Source organism: Hyaena hyaena, unplaced genomic scaffold (genome assembly GCF_003009895.1).
Source record: "Hyaena hyaena isolate Hyena2069 unplaced genomic scaffold, ASM300989v1 scaffold_71, whole genome shotgun sequence".
NCBI classification, from domain to species: domain Eukaryota; kingdom Metazoa; phylum Chordata; class Mammalia; order Carnivora; family Hyaenidae; genus Hyaena; species Hyaena hyaena.
In genome coordinates, this window is record NW_024080704.1 from 935086 (window position 1) to 955062 (window position 19977).

The 19977-nt window shown below is 46.8% G+C and overlaps 1 protein-coding gene across 2 annotated transcripts; it reads right to left on the bottom strand.

Annotated features, from left to right (window-relative positions):
- Positions 1–9214: 9214 nt before the first annotated feature.
- Positions 9215–19977, bottom strand: CXCR2 (C-X-C motif chemokine receptor 2). 2 transcript variants are annotated; one of them, XM_039233177.1, is made up of 3 exons: positions 19655–19977; positions 19377–19459; positions 9215–12489 (listed from the first exon to the last, which is right to left on the bottom strand). In XM_039233177.1, the coding sequence occupies exons 1-3, from the start codon at positions 19952–19954 to the stop codon at positions 11391–11393; spliced, it is 1482 nt and encodes a 493-aa protein (XP_039089108.1). In that variant the 5' UTR covers positions 19955–19977; the 3' UTR covers positions 9215–11390. The 2 variants fall into 2 exon arrangements, with proteins under 2 accessions (XP_039089108.1, XP_039089109.1); XM_039233178.1 differs by lacking the exons at positions 19377–19459; positions 19655–19977 and adding an exon at positions 16358–16447.

The following is a 19977-nucleotide window of genomic DNA, read 5'->3' on the forward strand; positions in this document are numbered from 1 at the left end:
GAGGCGCCACAAAAAAGAGGCCCGTCTCATGAGCTAAGTGCTTTTTTAAAGTATGTTTTTTTAAAAAGTTTATTTATTTATTTCGAGAGACAGAGACAAAGAGAGCTTGCGCACAAGTGTGGGAGGGGCAAAGAGAAGGACAGAAAGAAACCCAAGCAGGCTCCACGCCTTCAGGACAGAGCTCCATGCAGGACTCAAACTCACAAACTGTGAGACCGTGACCTGAGCCAAGATCAAGAGTCAGACGCTTAACTGACTGCACCACTCAGGTGTCCCTGAGCTAAGGGCTTTAAATTTTTTTTTAATTTTAATTCCAATTAGTTAACATATAGTGTTGTATTAGTTTTGGATGTATAGTAGAGTAATTCCATACATCACCTGGTGCTCATCATGACAAGTGCACTCCTTAACCCCCATCATCTAGTTCCCCCATCCTTCCTTCCTCCTCCCTCTGGAAACCATCAGTTTGTTCTCTATAATTAAGAATCTGTTTCCTGGGGCACCTGGGTGGCTCAGTTGGTTAAGAGTCTGACTTCAGCTCAGATCATGATCCCGTGTTTCATGAGTTCAAGCCCTACATGGGGCTCTGTGCTGACCTGGAGCCTGGAGCCTGTTTCAGAGACTGTGTATCCCTGTGTCTCTGTCCTTCCTCCATTCACGCTCTGTCTTTCAAAAATAAATAAACTAGAAAAAAAAAAAAGAATCTGTTTCCTGGTTTGGCTCTGTCTCTTTTTTTTCCCCTTTGCTCATTTGCTAAGTGCTTTATATGTGTTCACTAACCAATCTAATCCTTAAAACTACCCTGTTAGCCTGGTTTTGTAATTAGTCCATTTTGCAGAGGAGGAAGTTGAGGCACAAGAGTTTAACTAGAGTTTTGATGTGCATGCAAGGATCTGGCACCTAAGCTAAACCTACTAAAGGTGGTAGGCCCTGAGGCCAGACCCGAGGTAGCTAAATCTACCACCTAAATCAGCTCCAAATGTTTACCTGCTTCTCACGATGGATGGGAATACATGAAGAAGTAAGTTTAGGACAGCCCTCTAAGTCTCTAGTTTTGGGTTTTCTTATCCCTTGAATCTTTATCTATAGGTGCTGGAAGAAAAACGTCATGGGCACAATCTCATGAGTCTTGCTTTAAGTCCTATGAGAATTAGTTTCCCCGGCAACTTGACTGGAGGCTTCCTGATCTAGAGAAGAGGGTAATGGATGGGGAAACTGAAAACCAGGGTCCAGCTCTGCCTCTGTCACTTGTAGCTCGAGACCTTTGGCAAGTGTCCATCTGCTCTGGGTCTTGAGTCACTCACCTGTCAAAAGGGGAGTTCAGTCTAGAAGAGGATATTTTTAAGCTCCTTTCCAACCAGACAGTCTAGATTTAGGTAAAGCAGTTCAGGCCACCACTCACAGATGAGCAGGTTTGACACCGGACAGCCTAACAGGGAGTGCCATTTGCATAGTGTATGAGGTGAATGAGATACTGATATGTATACGCCCTCAGCTCAAGTAGCAGGGTCTTCTCCTAAACAGAGGGCTTTTGTGCAACCTTGTCCTTGGTCCCTGGGAGCTACTATGACATTGAGAGTCCTGAGCATTTCAGAAGCTCCGTGGGAGTCGTGCTCCTGCATTTTGACAACTGAATGAGACCCTTGGGCAAGCATAGACTTACGGGGTGCTCAAAGTGCCAGCTATGCAGTCTAGTGCAGCAAATCCCTAGCATAATGCTGGGCATCTGAGAAAGTCCCCTAGAAATGCTAGCTGGAATTATTACTGCAGTGGAATAGAGAAAAAACACGGGTCAGATCACCTCACGAGATTCAGGTTTGACCCAATCTCTGAGGCGGCTTGGCACAGAGCCAGCTTCGATAGGAAGCTAACCCTGCTGTTTATGGCCAGGGGAACATGTCTGACATCAGACCTTGCAAGGCTCTGTTGAGAAATCAGTTGTGTGTCTATCTTCTCCGGGAAGGTGACTTGTGAAGGTCTCTAAAGTTGCTGGGGGAGGGGCCTTGAGCTGGGAATGTGATCTCTGTTCTTCCCCACTCTCCCTCCCCGTCCCCACATCTGTTCTACTTTGGGCAGATGGAGTGGTCAGGAGGAGGCTGAAATGCAAGGCCACCTTGCTTTGGGCTAGGGGTCAGCAGGAGTTGGATGGTCTTAGAAACTGGAAGCATACTCCGAGATAGAGAGAGAGAGTGTGAGAAAGTGGAGTATAAACCTGCAAGGGAAAGACTCACTTTCACAAACAATTCTAATTGCAACAAGGCATTTCTCATCTCTGGTTTGGGCAGCTCTGCCACCGCTGCTTCTGGCCAGTGGGTTTTAAACTTTTTTTTTTTTTAATGTTTTACTTATTTCTAGGGGAGAGAGAGAGAGAGAGAGAGGGAGAGAGAGACACAGCGTGAGCAGGGGAGGGTCAGAGAGAGAGGGAGTCACAGACTCCGAAACAGGCTCCAGGCTCTGAGCTGGCAGTCAGCACAGAGCCCCACGCGGGGCTCGAACCCACGAACCGCGAGATCATGACCTAAGTGAAAGTCGACGCTTAACCGACTAAGCCACCCAGGCGCCCCCTGGCCAGTGGGTTTTAAACTTGAGTCTTGATCATACTCATCTGGGACTCCAGATTCCCAGGACCTCACCCTCAGCTGTTCAGATTCAGTAGGACTGGGACCCTCACCTTACATTAACCTCAAGCTGGAGTGGTGAGTTGGATACTTTCCATTTATCCGCTCTATGCTGTGGGATGCTGACCGATAGGGACTACTTCGATGGATTCCCCTGTCCTCTGGATTCTGAGCTCAGCCAGTGGGAGCCCTTGTAGAAGTTGGGTGGGCAGACACTTCAAGTCAGGGCATTTATTCCCCCAGCACTGTCCCTGCTCGTTGCTGGGATTGGCACCTGCCAGGCAGCCTTCATCATACAGCTTCCTCCCTGGGCTCCTGGAAAGGCGCCCTTGCCTCACGCCTCAGACCTAAGGGGCAGTGAGAGCTCCCAACTGTTACTGGCCTTGGGGTGTGGCACCACGGCTCATTTTATTTCTCCCAAACCCTCTCCACCTGTTATTAAACTCTCACGAGTTTGAGAAAAACTCTCTCTCCTTGCGCAGCTCCAGTATGCCATCTGGTTCTGCCAGGGCTCTGATCCATTCAGGGGTTGTCCATAAGGCTGCCTTTTAAGCAAGGGGCCCATTTTAAACACGGAGCACTTTTAGAGATGCTGCTTCATGGCCTCTCATGCTCTCTAGTTCTTTTTCGGTCCCTCAAATGAGTGTTTAACTCATTTGAGACTAAGGTGATGTTTTGCAAAGGCAGCTTTACTAGAAAATGAAGGTTAAAAAAAAAAAAAAAGACTGTTCAGTGAGAAACATATCCACAAAGCCTAGCCTCCTTGGCTATAAGGAGGCCGACATGTGGGCAGCCTGCCGTGCCCCCTCCACCAACCATCAGGCCTCAGGTCCCCCATTTTTGAGAAAATCCCACCCCAATCAAATACATTGAAACAATGCAAAACCGTATGAATTAATCCGGAATATTACTTCACCATCCAATTCTCTTTAACTATGACGACTTTCAATGACTTTGTGTATATCCTCCCAGATATTTTTCTGAACTTTCATAAACCCATATATATTATGGGCTTTTTTTTTTTTTTTACAAAAATAAGTCATTTACTACACACACTGTTCTACTTTCCTTTTTCATTCAGCATGCTTTCTTGAAGATCTCTCTGTGTCTGTGCATATAACCTCCTTCTTATTCTTTTAAAAAAATTTTTTTAATGTTTTATTTATTTCTAGGGGAGAGAGGGAGAGAGAGAGAGAGAGACAGTGTGAGCAGGGGAGGGTCAGAGAGAGAGGGAGTCACAGACTCCGAAACAGGCTCCAGGCTCTGAGCTGGCAGTCAGCACAGAGCCCCACGCGGGGCTCGAACCCACGAACCGCGAGATCATGACCTAAGTGAAAGTCGGACTCTTAACCGACTAAGCCACCCAGGCGCCCCTAACCTCCTCCTTATTCTTTAAGGATTTTTAAAACAGCTTTATTGACCATCATTTACTTACTATAAAATTCGTCTGCTTTAAGAACATACCATCCAATGACTTTTGGCAATTTCCCAGAGTCGTACGACTATTACCACAATCTAGATTTAGAATATTTCTGTTGCCCCTAAAAGAAGCCTTGTGCCCATCTGCAATCATTCCCTGTTTCCATCCCCAGCCCTACGACTCACCTGCTCTCTGTCTCTAGATCTTCCTTTTCCAGACATTTTATGTTGATAGAATTATACAATATGTGTTTTTCTGTTCTGGTTTTTTCCACTGAGGACCATGTTTTTACCTTGTGTTTAAACCACTGCATTCAGGGACACCTGGGTGGCTCAATCAGTTGGGCGTCCGACTTTGGTTCAGGTCATGAACTCACAGCTCGTGGGTTTGAGCTCCGCGTTGGGCTCTGGGCTAACAGCTAGCTCAGAGCCTGGAGCCTGCTTCAAGATTCTGTGTCTCCCTCTCTCTCTGACCCTCCCTTAATCATGTTCTCTCTCTCTCTCTGTCTCTCAAAAAAATAAATAAAAACATTAAATTAAAAAAAAAAAAGAAACTGCTGCATTCAGTGTATTCCATGGTGTGGATATTCCTTTGAAGCTTATTGAACTCTTTCCCTACTGTTGAATATGTAGATTGTTTCTAAGCTTTGAGTTTTATAAAAAAAAATGCAGTGACAAATACCCTGTATACATTGGTCTACTTATGTGGGTATTTCTATAGGGTAGATTTCTAGAAGTGTGTTTCCTGGATCAGAGGGTATGTGCACTAAAATTGATATGATCAAATTGCCTTCTCTAAAGGGTATATCTATTTACCCTGTTGCCAAGCATGGGTGATGATATTGTCTTTTCATCTGGTGGGTTCGGACCCCCAAAACTATAGGACATAGCAGCTTCCCCTTGACTCCCTGCAGTGGCTGCTCCAAATGACCAGAGTTGTTCTTTTGTTCTTCTGATAAATTTCTTCATTTTCTTTTCCTTAATCTTAATAATTTAAAGCATTTTTATGGTGAATAGAATACAGACTACAGGTTGTAGAAAACTAGTGTTTATAGCTTTAAGAATAATGATACAGCAGGGGCACCTGGGTGGCTCAGTTGGTGAAGCATTTGACTTCTGCTCAGGTCATGATCTCACAGTTCATGAGTTCGAGTACTGAGTTGGGCTCTGTGCTCTTAGCACAAAGCCGGCTTTGTATCCTCTGTCTCCCTGTCTCTATCTGCCATTCCCCCACTCTCACGTGTGCATTCTCTCGCTCTCAATTTTAAATAAACATTAAAAAAGAAAGAATAATGATACAACAAATCCAAGGTATCTATAATCTAAGTTAAGAAAGAGTATTACCAGTACCCTCAAAAACCCCAGTGTGTTCCTCCCTGATGGATTCAAACCCTAAATAAACAATATCCAAACTGCGGTGGTAACCATTCTTCTTCTTTAGAGTCTGCACCTGTATTTGTGTGAAAGATATGTAATGAGTCAATTTCATTAAACTGGAATAATGTTTTCTCAAACTTCCTTTCTTGCCTAGTTCCACCTTAGCCATAGGCCAGGAGAGACTTCTGTATGAGCTTTATAACGCGGGAGTGGAGCAGAAGCTGTATTCTTTTTTTTTTTTTTTAATGTTTTATTTATTTCTAGGAGAGAGAGAGAGACAGCGTGAGCAGGGGAGGGTCAGAGAGAGGGAGTCACAGACTGAAACAGGCTCCAGGCTCTGAGCTGGCAGTCAGCACAGAGCCCGATGCGGGGCTCGAACCCACGAACCGCGAGATCATGACCTAAGCAAAAGTCGGACGCTTAACCGACTAAGCCACCCAGGCGCCCCCCTTTTTTTTTTTTTTTTTAATGTTTTATTTCAGAAGCTGTATTCTTTCATGTTCTGGAAGGTCTGCACGAGACAGCAGATGCTATTCTTTTTTTTTTTTTTAAATATTTATTTATTTTTGAGGGGGGGAGGGGCAGAGAGAAAGGGGGACAGAGGATCCAAAGCAGGCTCTGAGCTGTCAGCACAGTGCCTGATGTGGGGCTTGAACCCACGAACCGTGAGATCATGACCTGAGCTGAAGTTGGACGCTTAACTGGCTGAGCCACCCAGGCGCCCAGCAGATGCCATTCTATGCTGTCCCTTATTTGCTGGCTCCCCTTGTTAGTGTGGGGTGGCCCCTGACTCTGGAGTACTTCCTGCTCCTGAACCAGGGTGCTGTGACCTTCACGACACAGCCATTGACATCTCCAGCAGGCCATCCACATGTTGAACTTGAAGGCCAGTAGAGGCCAGTGCAGGTCTCAGTCTGCCCTTGCATGTATAAACTTGTCCTCATTAGTGTTTGCTACACGTGATCTTTCCTTCTCAGCTACTTGCCCTGCCACTTCCAGGTCCCAGCACCAGGAGCAAAGACAACAGCCTTGACCTAGACTGTTTAGCCAGCTCCCACAATGCCATACAGTCAGGTCCCTATAACCTGTCTCTCCTCCAAGCGGTCCTGCTTCCCTAACCGAACCCTGCATGATAGGGAACATGTCCTCGAGAGAGGATTTAGTGCTGCCTGTCTCTGAACTTTGCACTATACTCCAATTGTCTCTTCAACTGCGTTATGTACCAGCTCAGAATAGGGTAACCCCATCTGAGCTTGTCCCAAACCTGGATCTCAAGCCTCAGCCGGCCCTTAACGCTCTCATATGAGTGTAGGCACCAAAGAAGTAGAGACCGGCCCTACCTACGCGAGCAGAATGCTCTGACAACAGATTGTCCCCATCTATTTGTAAGGGGCCTGAAGGGTCACCGCTAGAAAATCAAAATATCTGAAAAAATGAACTACACTAGGAATTCGTATTTCAGCTCTACTGTGACCCAGCCATGAGATTTTGATGAAGTTGCTTTGCTTGGGCATCAGTTTCCTCATTTATGTCCTCTAGGGGTTGATGGAGGGGGAGGGAGGGGCCTCCAGATCTCTCGGGGCTGGGGCAGCATGGTTTTCCATGTGGGTTTGCATGCGATGAATTTCAATGTGACATGCAAACTCGAGGTACTTCTTTATGTCACCGAAGAGACACTGGCGTCTGTCCTGATCTAGGGGCAAAGGGAGCCGATCCTGGCGGGAATGGGTAGGGATTGCTGTGGAGGAAGGTGGGGTGAACTTGGGAGACAGAGACAAAAGGCGTAGGGTGTTCGTGCAGGTAGGAGGCTATATCTCCAGGAGCAAGAGGGGCCCCACTCAGGCGAGGCAGGCAGGTCTAGACAGAAAGATGCTGGGCTCCAGGGGGTGCCTGGGTGGCTCAGTCAGTTAAGTGTCCAACTTGGGCTCAGTTCATGATCTCACAGTTCTGTTCGTGAGTTCGGTTTGAGCCCTGCATTAGCTCTGTGCTGAAAGCCCAGATCCTGGAACTTGCTTCGGATTCTGCATCTCCCTCTCTCTCTGCCCCTCCCCCGCTCACGCTCGGTCACGCGTTCTCTCTCTCAAAAATAAATAACCTTAAAAAACAACAGCAACAGGGGCCCCTGGGTGGCTCAGTTGGTTAAGCGTCCGACTTCGGCTCAGGTCATGATCTCACGGTGCGTGGGTTCGAGCCCCATGTCAGGCTCTGTGCTGACAGCAAGCTCAGAGCCTGGAGTCTGCTTCAGATTCTGTGTCTCCCTCTCTCTTTGACCCTGCCCCGCTCACACTGTCTCTCTCTCTCTCTCTCTCTCTCTCTCTCTATCTCTAAAAAACAAAAATAAATAAAACATAAAAACCAAAAAAACCCGACAGCAACCAAGGAGCTGGGCCTTGCCCATGGGACTCAGGCCTGGAAACATGGGAGGGAAGGAAGAAATCAACAACTCAAAGGCAGGCTTGGGATTTGCCTCCTCCTAGAGATGGCTTGGTTGGTCAGTCCCTTGTGCCAAAGGAGGTGGGGAGAGAGGGAGAGAGAGAGAAACATTGACAGACACCCAAGTGCAACTCAGTCTCCTCCTAATTGCTCCTGGGCTTATTTTATCCTCTTATTTTCTTTGGAGAAACATGCTTCCGCAAGCCCTTGTTAGAGGAGGAAAGAGCAGAGCCCCAGAACCAGAGTGAAACTTCCCACTGGCCATGATCTCAGGGAGCCCTCTGGCCCATCCGCCGTCATGCTCGGTCAGAACACCACCGGTCCCTCTGGCAACTCGGGTGTGGCCTTTGGTAAATACATATTAGCCTGCCTTTCCAGCCTGCTGAATCAGAAGTGGCTCTGAAGCCTTTGGCCAGAACGGCAAGTCACGCATGGACCTGAGCTTAGCACAATGCCTGGCACAGAATGAGTTCAGACCAAGGGATGAATTGTTGCCTGGATTAATCCTGTTTGCACTTTCCTGAGTTAGGAGTGCTAGTTCCCTGCCCCTGAACACTCTAGCTCAGGAGGTTGGCCCCTGCGTCCCTGGAGGGGCCTCTTTTCAGAACCACAGTGGCTGTCTCTTTGATTTAGTGGTCAGAGAAGGGGTAAAAGGAAGGGGATTGGAACCTGGTAAAGTTTGGGGATAGTGCACTTTGACTCCTTATTTCCTTAGCAGGCTGTTCGAGCTCTCTTGTCCCCTGCAGGGACAAGGCCTGGGAACAGGAGGTCTGCCAGGGAAGGCTCTGCCATATTCCAGAGCTCTGGGCTGATGGGCGCTCAATAAATACTGCCAATGCAGTGAGTCAAATCCTTGGTTTCTTATGGAAATCTTTTCCCCATTCTGCAAGAGTGTGCTTTTGGCAATCCCGAATGATGGGCATATGTGTGCACGTGTGTGTGAGTGTATGTTTTGTGTGAGAGACTCAAAGGAGAGGTTACTGACTGGACTCAGGAGAGCTCTCTGACTTCCTGCTTCTTATTCTAGCTGATTTGGTCAACACACTTGGCTTTTCTAATCCCACCCTTGACCTTCTTGACTATGGTTTCACCCAAAGACACAAGAAGCTCTAGATGATGCCAGGACGCATATCCTTCCATAGTACATGACCAGCAACAACAGGCTTGGGCCGGGGACGAAGGAGGTAGAAAAGCTGGCCTCAATCTTTAATTCAGTTCTTCTCTCTGTGTACCTAATAAAGAGCAAAGGGGTTTATTTATTGTGAATAAATTTACACTCGGGACCTCTGCTCACCCTCGTCTGACTTTCCAGTTTGGATGCTTTTTGCTGCAAGTAATGAAATACTCTACTAAAAGTGGTTTATTAAAAAAAAAAAAAAGACATTTAATTCTCTCCTTTAACAAGAAGTTATTGGTAGATAGTTCCATGGTTGGTTCAGTGGCTAAAGGTTGTCTTTTGGGAACTAGTTCTTTGTTTTCTTTTTTTTTTTTCATTGTAGTAAAATACAGATAACAGAATTTACCATTTTTACCATTTTTAAGTATACAGTTTAGGGGCATTAGGCACATCCACACTGTTGCACAATTATCACCACGAGCCATCTTCGAAACCTTTCATCTTCCTCAGCTGAATTCTATACCCATTAAACAATAACTTCCCATTTTCTCCTCTCCCCAGCTCCTGGTAACTATTATTTTACCTTTCATCTCTATGAACTTGACTCTTCTCGGTACTTCTGATGAATGGAATCATACAATATTTCTGTCTGGCTGATTTCACTTAGTGTAATGTTTTCAAGGTTCAGACATGTTGTAGCCTGTATCAGAATTTCATTCATTTTTAAGACTGAATACAATATTCCATTGTATGTATATCCAACATTTTGTTGATCCATCATCCATTGAAGGACATCTGGGATGTTTTCCTCTTTTGGGTATTGTGAATAATGCTGCCATGAACACTAGTGTACCAATATCTGTTTGAGGCTCTGTCTTCAATTCTTTTGGGTATACACTTAGACGTGAAATGGCCGGATCATATAGTAATTCTAGATGTCATCTTTTGAGGCACTGTTTTTCACAGCAGCTGCACCATTTTACATTCCCACCAACAGTGCGCAAGGGTTCCACCAGTTTTTCCGTATCCTTGGCAACACTTGTTACTATCTGTTGTTGTTGGATCGTACGAATTCTTTATATATTGCAGATAGTAACCTGTATAAGATATATGATTTGCAAATATTTCCAACCATTCCATGGTTTCCCTTTCCACTTTGTTGATGGTACCCTTTGATGTACACAAGCTTTCACCTTTGATGAAATCTAATTTCTCTATTCATTCTTTTGTTGCTTGTGCTTTTGGTGTCATATCCAATGTCAAATTCAATGTTATAAAACTTTTCCTCTATGTTTCTGTTAAGGGTTTTATCACTGAAGCTCTCATGTTTAGGTCTTCAATCCATTTTGAGTTAACTTTTGTGTATAGTGTAAGGGAAGAGACCAAGTTCATTCTTATGCATGTGAATATCTAGTTTTCCCAGCAGCATTTGTTGAAAGACTATCCTTTCCCCATTGAAGGGTCTGGGTGCCCTCGTTGAAAACCATTTGACCATTTATGCTTAGGTTTCCTTCTGGGCTATTCATTCTCTGGTCCTTTTTATTCTTTAACTCCATCTGCCTAAGTGTGTTTGGTATACTTTTTGCCTCTTTGTCACATTATATCCTACAACCACATTTAACGGCAAGAATCAAGGATGTGTGTGTGTGTGTGTGTGTGTGTGTGTGTATGCCTTTCTTTTTTCAATCAGGAATACTACTCGGGAATCCTCCGGCCCCAGCAGATTTCCTCTTAAGCAATGGTGTGCTGAAGCCAGTTTGTACCTGTTTGTGAAAGCAGATCATTACATTTCCTAGATTTTTGTGAGCTGGTTACTAAACACCACCACCCTTGAAATCGCCACGGTGGGAGCATTTAAACCAGACAACTTGGCAAATGCTACAAGTCAGGACTTTTTTCCCCAGAATGATTGACCGGCACACTATTGCCCTTGAATCTTATTAGTCAGAAGTGAATGATAAGACCACTCCCAGCATAAGGGAGTCTTAGAAAGGAAGTACCTGGCTTTTTTGGCCTCTCTCGAGGGAAGTGGACTTTGCTGACAGGCAAGAAAGGGAGAGTTGGGGCAGCAACTAATGCCATTTGCCACTAATGGCTCCCAATGGTGGGAACTTTCTGTAGTCACTTAAAAAGAATGTCTTTTAAATGTCTCTAAGTGTCTCTGAGACCAGAGTGCTATAGGCTCAGTGGTAGGATGGACTGAGCTCTAGCTGCTGACATAGCAACTACAGTAAGGGGAGGGGCCCCCAGGGCAGGTTTTCTAAACCATGCAATGGGGGTCTGACAAGGACATGGCCCAGTAACTTCTTGTAACCACAACAGAGGCTGCCTTGATATGGAGGCTGCCTTGATACTGGGCATGAGGTTTGGAATGGGGTGCTGAGGGCCAGGCAGGAGCCCTGAGGGGCTGCAACAGGGGCAGGGGCTCAGAAGGTAGTAGAAGTGTTCCCTGAAGAAGAGCCAACGAAGGAAGGCCTGCCGTCCTTGGACAAGTGCTCCTTGCTGATGAGCCCATGGATGGCCATGATCTTGAGGAGTCCATGGCGAAACTTCTGACCAATGAAGGCATAGATGAGGGGATTGAGGCAGCTGTGGAAGAAGCCCAGAATCTCGGTGGCATCCAGGGCCCGGCCAATGTCACTGCGGCGCTCACACGTCTCCTTGATCACCCGGAGCCTCATGAGGGTGTCTGCCACCAGGACCAGGTTGTAGGGCAGCCAGCAGAGCAAGAAGACGAGCACGACAGCAAAGATGACCCTCATGGCCCGGTGTTTCTGCCCCATGTGGGCCTCAAACAGCGTGCGCAGGGTGAGTCCATAGCAAAACAGCATGATCAACAAGGGCAGGAGGAAGCCGAAGGTCTGGGGCAGGACCCTCATCACCATCCGCCATTTTGTAGTATTGGCACCCAGGTCCTCATAGCAGACTGGGCTGGAATAGGGAGGATTGAAGGCCCTGCGGAAGATGAAGATGGGCAGGGAAAGGATCAGGGACAGAGCCCAGATGCCTATGCATATGAACTTGACCCAGTGCCGCTTCTGGGTCAGTGTGCGTGTGGCATGGACGATGGCCAGGTAGCGGTCCACGCTGATGCAGGCCAGCAGCAAGATGCTGCTGTAGAAGTTGATTTCCTTCAGAAAAGAGACCACCTTGCACAGGGGTGTGCCAAAGATCCAGCCCTTTGCCTTGGAGGCAGCCCAGATAGGCAAGGTCAGGGCGAAGAGCAAGTCGGCTATGGCCAGGTTCAGCAGGTAGACATCAGTGACAGAGCGGCTGACCCGACTGTATAAGACAACCAGGATCACTAAGGAGTTTCCCAGCAGGCTCAGCACGAAAACCAGGGCATAGATGACCACGATGGCATACTGGTTGATTTCCAGAGATTCTGGCCTACATGGGGCTGAGTCTGATAGAATAGAAGGCAGGTCAGTGTTGTAACTATAATTTTCTGCATCACCGAAGAGATCTTCCAAGCTGTAATTATCCCAGTCCATTTCCATCTTTGAAGCAAACTTAAATCCCGGCCTAGAGAAGAGAGATGAGAGTTATTGCACAGGAACATTTCCCCAGACTATAGCCTGTTTGCGCATGAAATTTGGACAGGACTCTTGCTTTGGCTTGTATATCCCATGCAGGCAAGTTTCATGGTAGGAAATAGTAGTGGCTCTAGGGCTTTGGGACTCATTTACTTAGTGATAAACGGTATATTGTATGACAAGTATGGTGCCCTTCAAAGCCAGAGAGTACCTTCTGAGCACTTTCCATGACATCCAAAACATTGTTGAAACTTCCCTTCAAATAATTCCTATAGGGCATGCCATGGATTCTTCAGTAGTTAACATCTCTGGCTGTTGAGGCTGAATTTAATGTCAGAAATATGAGTTACCCTTTAGTTCTTGATCTGGGGAATGAAGGAGGCAATTCAATTGGGTTTGACCACTAGAAAAAGATCGAGGTTTGACTATAAAGCTGAGGGAGGAATCCCTTTGTCCAACTTTTTGAAAGTTATTTCAAGGAAGTGTGTGGGAAAACAGATTTAGCGGTAACAGCATACAGTTGCAAGATACTTGAGCTAGAAGAAAGAAAGTTTACTCAGTACAGCCCGGTATTTTTCTTTCCGGATGCAGGAGACCCGGAGACAGTATTTGTATAGTTTGGAAAAAATACATTCAAAACCCTAAGCAGGTGGCTGATCGATTCTCCAAGTGGGTGGCAATGTTACAGAGTCCCTTGGGAGCTCTGAGCAGCCATATTCTGTCATGCAGAGGTGAGCAGAGAAAGCCAGCGTGCTCCCAGCATGAGGAGCAGAGGCAGGAGGAAGCAGAGAAGACAGGTCAAGGCAAACTCTCCTTGCTTTGGTGGCTTTCCAGTTCTGGTGGGGATACTCTCTGTCCTGCCAGGGAGTGCCTTCATCCATCCTTGACACCCCAGCACCCCAGCACCCCCCAGATAAGCCCACTGATTTTGGCTCTGCCCTTTTTATGAGGATAGCCCGAAGCCTGCCTCTGGAGGAAGCTGCAGTCACTCTGAAATACGAGCCCAGTTTTCCAAGAGGAAGTAAATTAAAATAAACTAGCTACCAAATTAGTTCCTTTCGGACCACAAAATATATCACCACTGTGCCATTTCGTTATATTGAAGATGACCATCCTGTGACCATATGCAAGTCTGTGAGCCACCTCAAAACGGAACCAGTATCAAAGAGAAAGATGGAAAGTACTGGAATTACTTCAATACTCACTAGGATCATCATAGTAAAACAAGATGGACAGTAACAATGTTGACCAGGATGTGGGGAAATTGGACCCCTGGTGCAGCTACCTTGGAAAACAGTTTGGCAGTTGTTCAAAAAGTTAAACATAGTTACCAATGACCCAGCAATTGCACGTCTAGGTATGTATGCAAGGAATTGAAAATGTATGTCCACACAGAAATTTGTACACAGATGCTCATAGGATCATCATTGCCAAAAAATGGGAACAACTCAAATGCCCATCATCCAATAAACGGATAAACAAATTGTGGCATAGACAAACAAGGCAATAGTATCCAACCACAGAAAGGAACAAAGCACTGATGTTTGCTACAGCCTGGGTGAACCTTGAAAACAGTATTCCAAGTGAAAAGAGCCAGACATAAAAGGCTTCATACTGGATGGGTCTATGTCTGATAAATGTCCAGAATAGGCAAATCAGTAAAGACAGAAAGTAGATCGGTGTTTGCCAGGGGCTGGAGGGAGGGGAATATTAATGAGAACAGGGTCGCTTTTCAGGGTGATGAAAGTGTTTAGGACTCAGACAGTGGTGATGATTGTATAGCTCTGTGCATATATTAAGAACTTCTAGTACACTGGAAGCAGGTGACTTTACACTGTGTGAATTATATCTCAACTAGAAAAAAAACCTCAATGGTAAATACATTGAAAAGCAGATACAAATAGTAAAACAACAACATTAGCAACGAAACTCCCAGGGAGCCTTTCTCTTTAGCAGAAGAGTCTGTAATTGTCAGTCATACGTAGCAAAGAAGAAAGCTGACTAGGGTTAAGAGACACTGGAAAAGTAATGCCTTTTCCCCTGAGTGACAAAATTCTTAGCCTTCACTTTCCTGGGAAGTTATTACTATTTTCCCTAGATAATGGAGGTCAGTTAAGCCGGCCTCTTAACCCATGGAGACCACAGACAGTGCAGATTCGATCAGTCTGTGGTGGTGGGGGTGCTCTGTCCAGCCAGGAGAGTGAGATGGTAGTGGCAGAGGGACAGCTGGCTCAGCCACGGTTGTTGGCAAGACCTGCAAGTCACAGGCTCCGCAGTCCCATGGACAAGAGCATGTTTATCCCGGCGTTACGTCCAGTGAAGTCACAAGGTCAACGGTGGGTCACCTCTGGGAACTGATGACCAGAGATGCTCTCAAGGGAAAAAAGTGACCTAAGAGAAGTCTCACTTTTGAGAGTGGGTGCAGAGCTTGTGTCCGCAGAGAGGAAACCCCCCCCCCCCCATTTATGAGCACTGGCTTTGAGAAGACAGGGCTAAGGCGGCCACAGAAACTGCCCTATTGGAACAGGCAGCAGCAATCAAGCATGTTTCACTGATATGTCCTGATTCTGGCTATTCCAGGGCTCAGCTGTACTGGTGGTGGGCTGGAGATCCATGGGTGACATCCCACTCCCAGGCGCGAAGGGTCAGCTTGAAGGTCCAGAGGGAGACCCTACAAGTCAGAATGGAAGGCAGAGAGCTCAAGAAAGAGACCCAGGCTAAGGCAATGAACCCCAGCCCTGGGGGGAGGGGCGTGGGGGGCGGGGACGACGATGCTTTGTTGTTGCTGGTTGAGTTTTCAATTTACCAATCTCTAGGGAGGATGTTTTGACAGTAAAAGGGAGAAACTAAAGGAAGGGAGTTGACGTGTCTGAGATCTGCTTTGTGCCTCCTAGGCATGCGGTCTTCCTTGACGGTCACAAACAGATATGATTAGCCCCTGTTTACAGTGAGAAGAGAGGCACAGAGAGGCACAGAAACCAGCCCAGGACCACAGAGCCTGCGAGTGCTGCAACCAGGATACCAAGCAGGTGTGGACGTCTCCACCTGTTACTTACAGTCTACAGACTTGCTTTGTTAAAAAAAAAAAAAATCATACTTCATCTATTAAATATATTTGAAAGCTAAGTTCTCGAGATCTCCTGAGGTCAGCCTGTATACAGTTGATTCCTACTGTTTGCTGTTTTGTGGAGTGCTTCCTTAGCTATTCTGTAGCCCCAGAATGAAAGAAACAGCCCTTGCAGGAATGACAGACCAAACACCTTTGACCTGGCTGGCTGCTACGGACAACCCAGTCAAGCTCTCGGTGAACAAGCAGGAGACTCCCTCACCGAGTGAGATGGCCATACCCTTGATGACTCACGGCCGTTCAAAAACTCCATGGATGGGATGAGTCCAATTTATTTTATGGAAATGCTCTAAAAAGGAGATATTTACAAGATCCCAAACATTGAAGGCAATCTTTTCAACAGCAATAGAAAAATCAGTCATTTCAATACAATTTTCGCATTCTTTCTCTCTATAAATATAAATATAATCCACACATATTTGCATTTAATATAGGGGAGGGGGAACTCAACAATGTGTGTCCCTTCCTCAGACCTAATCCTAGCCAAAGCAGGAGAGCTGGCTGAGTTAGGAAGGGAAGGGGGTGGGAAGAGAGTTGCCCTAAGCGGTTGTTGGAGAGAGGTGTAGGGACAAGGGACAGAGGCTCCCTTTGGGGACAGGGAGGCATAAAGAGGCATGAAGCCCATCCAGGGTGGGGGGAGATGTCTGGGATGAACAGAGGCTGGGTGTCAAGGGGGACAGAGGACAGAGACATTCTCGAAGGTGAGGGGGGTAGGTGTTCCAAGACTTACCAGGAGTCTGGGACTTTCACCTGTAGGACGCATCCAGGAGGGCAGATGTGCCTGACTGACAGGGCGGCCGTGGTGAGAACACAGTGGAGGAAGTGAGTGGTGGATTAGATTGCTCAATTCTAGGGTGGAGTCCTGAGAGTGCTGGATGCTTTTGATAACGTGAAGAATTAATTCCTAGGTCAGCTCTTGGACCACCAGTCATTTTCTGGAACGGTAGAGTTCCATGCTGGTAAGGGACATAGGGTGTTTTCTAGCCAATCTTTCCATTTCACAGACGAGGAAATTGAGGCCCACACACAGGCAGTGGTTTGCCCAGGACGGCATGGATTTCTCTCACCTTTGCCCTGGTTCTTTCAGCAGCCTTGTCTGATGCTCTCCACTCTCCAGCTGCCTCGGGCCCCCCCCCCCCCCCCCATGAGCCAGCAGCCCTCCTGCCCTTGAACCTTTCACATCTCAAAGGAGAACAGCTCATCAGCTCATGAAGACGACAGAGATAGTCTCATCTCCTCCTGCCTCCTGCCCCCATGCCATTCACCCCAGGAACCCTTAAAGCCTCACAGATTCCTTCTCCATGTCACATCCGTGTGAGAACCCCCACCGCCAAGTGGGGGCCCCACTTTCTTGTCTTCTACCTCCCTGCCCAGCCATCTGCTCTGACCAGAGGCTCCTCTGAGGACATTGCAATTCTTTCTTGGCTTGTGCACTTGGGATTGGGTCCGCTGTAGCTACCACCTTGGGAGTCAACCATCTAATTTGGAAAGAAAGCCTTTTGGGAACAATTAACAACATATCCAAGTCCAAACACATTTTTGAAAGCAGTGTTGGGTGGCACCGGGAATAGATTTTGTCACATTTGCTATGGATTACAGTTGAAAGGATAAATACAAGCAGATGAGTGAACACTAATTCATGGTCCCCTCCCAAGCCCCCACCCCAGCGAACAATGCCTCCACCCCCTCCACTACGCCTCACCCCAGCCTCTTGGTCCTGCGGAGTATTCTCAAAGCCTGCAGCAAACTCGCCCCGGCTGCCTGCTCCCAGGAAAGAACCTCTGAGTCCAGCTACTGAGCACACGTTCTTTGTCACCCCTCTCTTTCCCAGGCTGGAGAATGCAATGGCCCCTGGCCAGGTGATGCCAGAACCAGACAGAAGCTCGTTATACAAGAAAGAGGCACATGAAAGTAGATTAAGGATTCTGCTAGCTGAGCAACTCTAGGCAAGTGACTTTTCCTTTCCGAGTCTCAGTTTACTCATCTGTAAAATGAGACCAATGATAGCATCTAACACATCAGGTTGTGTTGAGGACTGAGTGAAGAATTACCCGTAGAGCTCTTGAGACGCACAGAAATCGTGATGTTAGCCTTGATCATTGTGATCTTTGTTACTGAAATAGTGTATCAGCTACACCATAATATCTTTCCCCCTATACTCCAAAGCAAGGAAAACCAACGGATGTGCTTCCCAGGCTGACTTTGATGTACATTTTCACTTTCTCTGAACTGGATGACAATAGTCACATTAGCTGTAATGTTGAGTGCCTACCAAGGTCCAGCTTTGGGGAAAAGTGCTTTTCAGAATTTGTACTTTAGGTGCACCTGGCCGGCTCAGGTGGCAGAGCAAACAACTCTTGATCTCAGGAATGTGAGTTTGAATCCCATGTCGGGTGTGAAGATTACTTAAAAATAAAATCTTTTTTTAAAAAAGAATTTGTACATTTAATCCTCTCAACAAACCTGTGAAGTACACACTTTCTGAATGAGGAAACTGGGCCCTGGGGGTTAAGCAACTTCATCAGAGTGACACAGGGAACTGGGTTTTATTTTTATTTATTTATTTTAAATAGTTTATTGTCAAGTTGGTTTCCATATAACACCTAGTGCTCATCCCAACAAGTGCCCTCCTCCATGCCCATCACTCCCCTTTCCCTACCCCCCCCCACCCCATTTGTCTTCAGTTTGTTCTCGGCATTCAAGAGTCTCTCATGGTTTGCCTCCCTCCCTCTCCCCAACTATTTTTTCTCTTCTCCCCCATGGTCCTCTGTTAAGTTCCTCCTAATCCTCCTATACGCGCAAACATATGGTATCTGTTCTTCTCTGCCTGACTTATTTCACTCAGCATACTGGGTTTTAAACAATTTTTTTTCAAAAAATATTTATTTATTTGTGGGAGAGTGCAAGTGGGGGAGGGGCAGAGAGAGGGGGACAGAGGATCCGAAGTGGTGTCTGTGCTGACAGGCTGTCAGCAGTGAGCCCAATGTGGGGCTCAAACTCACGAGTTGCGAGATCATGACCCAAGCCAAAGTCGGACAGACAACTGACTGAGCCACCCAGGTACTCCTTAAATGATTTTTAAGCAACGTTTTTTAACCTGACCTTAAATCCTGTATTCTTTCCAATGTGAACAAGGGACCAGATCTCCAACCTCAGCTTTCTGAGCTCTGTTAGGTACTTCTCTATCCCAGGTAACTGAGTAAAAAGGTGTCGAAAGGGGAGCCCAGATTTGACATTTCCCCACCTGCCAGCTTCTTGACTTCCACTGGGTGATTTCATTTCCCCTGAACCCACCACTTGCATATGGATGTTGGGGTGAATAAAGAACGGGCTGGTTCTGCTGCTGATGGTCAAGATGAACTTGGACAAGTCAATTCTCTCTGGGCCTTGATGTGGCCTATTGGGAAATGAGGCCATTGTTCTAGATCTGTATTGTCCAGTATGATAGCCACTAGACATAAGTAACTACTTAAATTTAGTTAAAATAAAACAAAAAATTTAGTTCCTCAGTCATACCAGCCGCCTTTCAAGGGTTCAAGGGTTTGAGAGCACTCTCACACTCACACTCTCACACAAAAGAAAGTTCTTTTGTGCCAAGCTGGCCAGGTGAAGACTTCATTGCCTTTAGCTCTACGTTTCTGCAATTCGTCACCCAGGTTCTCGCAGGGCTCAGTGGAGGAGACTAAAGTTTCAAAGTCATGTCCATCAGAAATACGCCCCTGGCGACCCTCAGCCCAATACTCACTTACCTGTAGTCGCTACTATAGCTGCTGTTGTCACTGGAGTGGTCACTGATACCTCCTCTGTGACTCAGGGCTGGAAGCAGTCGGGGCTGTTGGACAGGAAAAAAAGTGAAACAGACTTTATGGGGAAACCTCAGACCTGGAGTCGCCCAGGGTGAATTCCAGGAGGCCCAGCAGGGGAAGTGTTCCCTCAGAAGAGCAATCAGGTCTGTCCTGAAACTCTGACTCTAGGCCAAGGACCCACCTGGGATTCTGTGCCGGGTGCCGGGGACTTTCATGCCTACCTGAAAGCCTAATGGCTTCTGGAGTAGTCTGCCAGTCTGAAGGTGGAGGTGTGCGTTGTCCACCTCTGTCTCTGAGCGTGCCAAAACCACACCTCCTTCTTTACAAGGAAGATGTGGGCAACTCCGGTCCCATGAACACGCTTGCGTGCCCTTGTTGCATACCTTCTTCCTTCCTTCTAGGGTCAGCGTGAGAAGTGTCCCTTCTTCTCTTTCTGGTAAATTCCTGCACTGGCTGTGGAACACAGTGCCTCTCACATCCTTGAGGGTCCTACCTCCTCGCCCCTCTGCCCCATCCACCATCCCTTTCCCTGAGCTGGCTTATG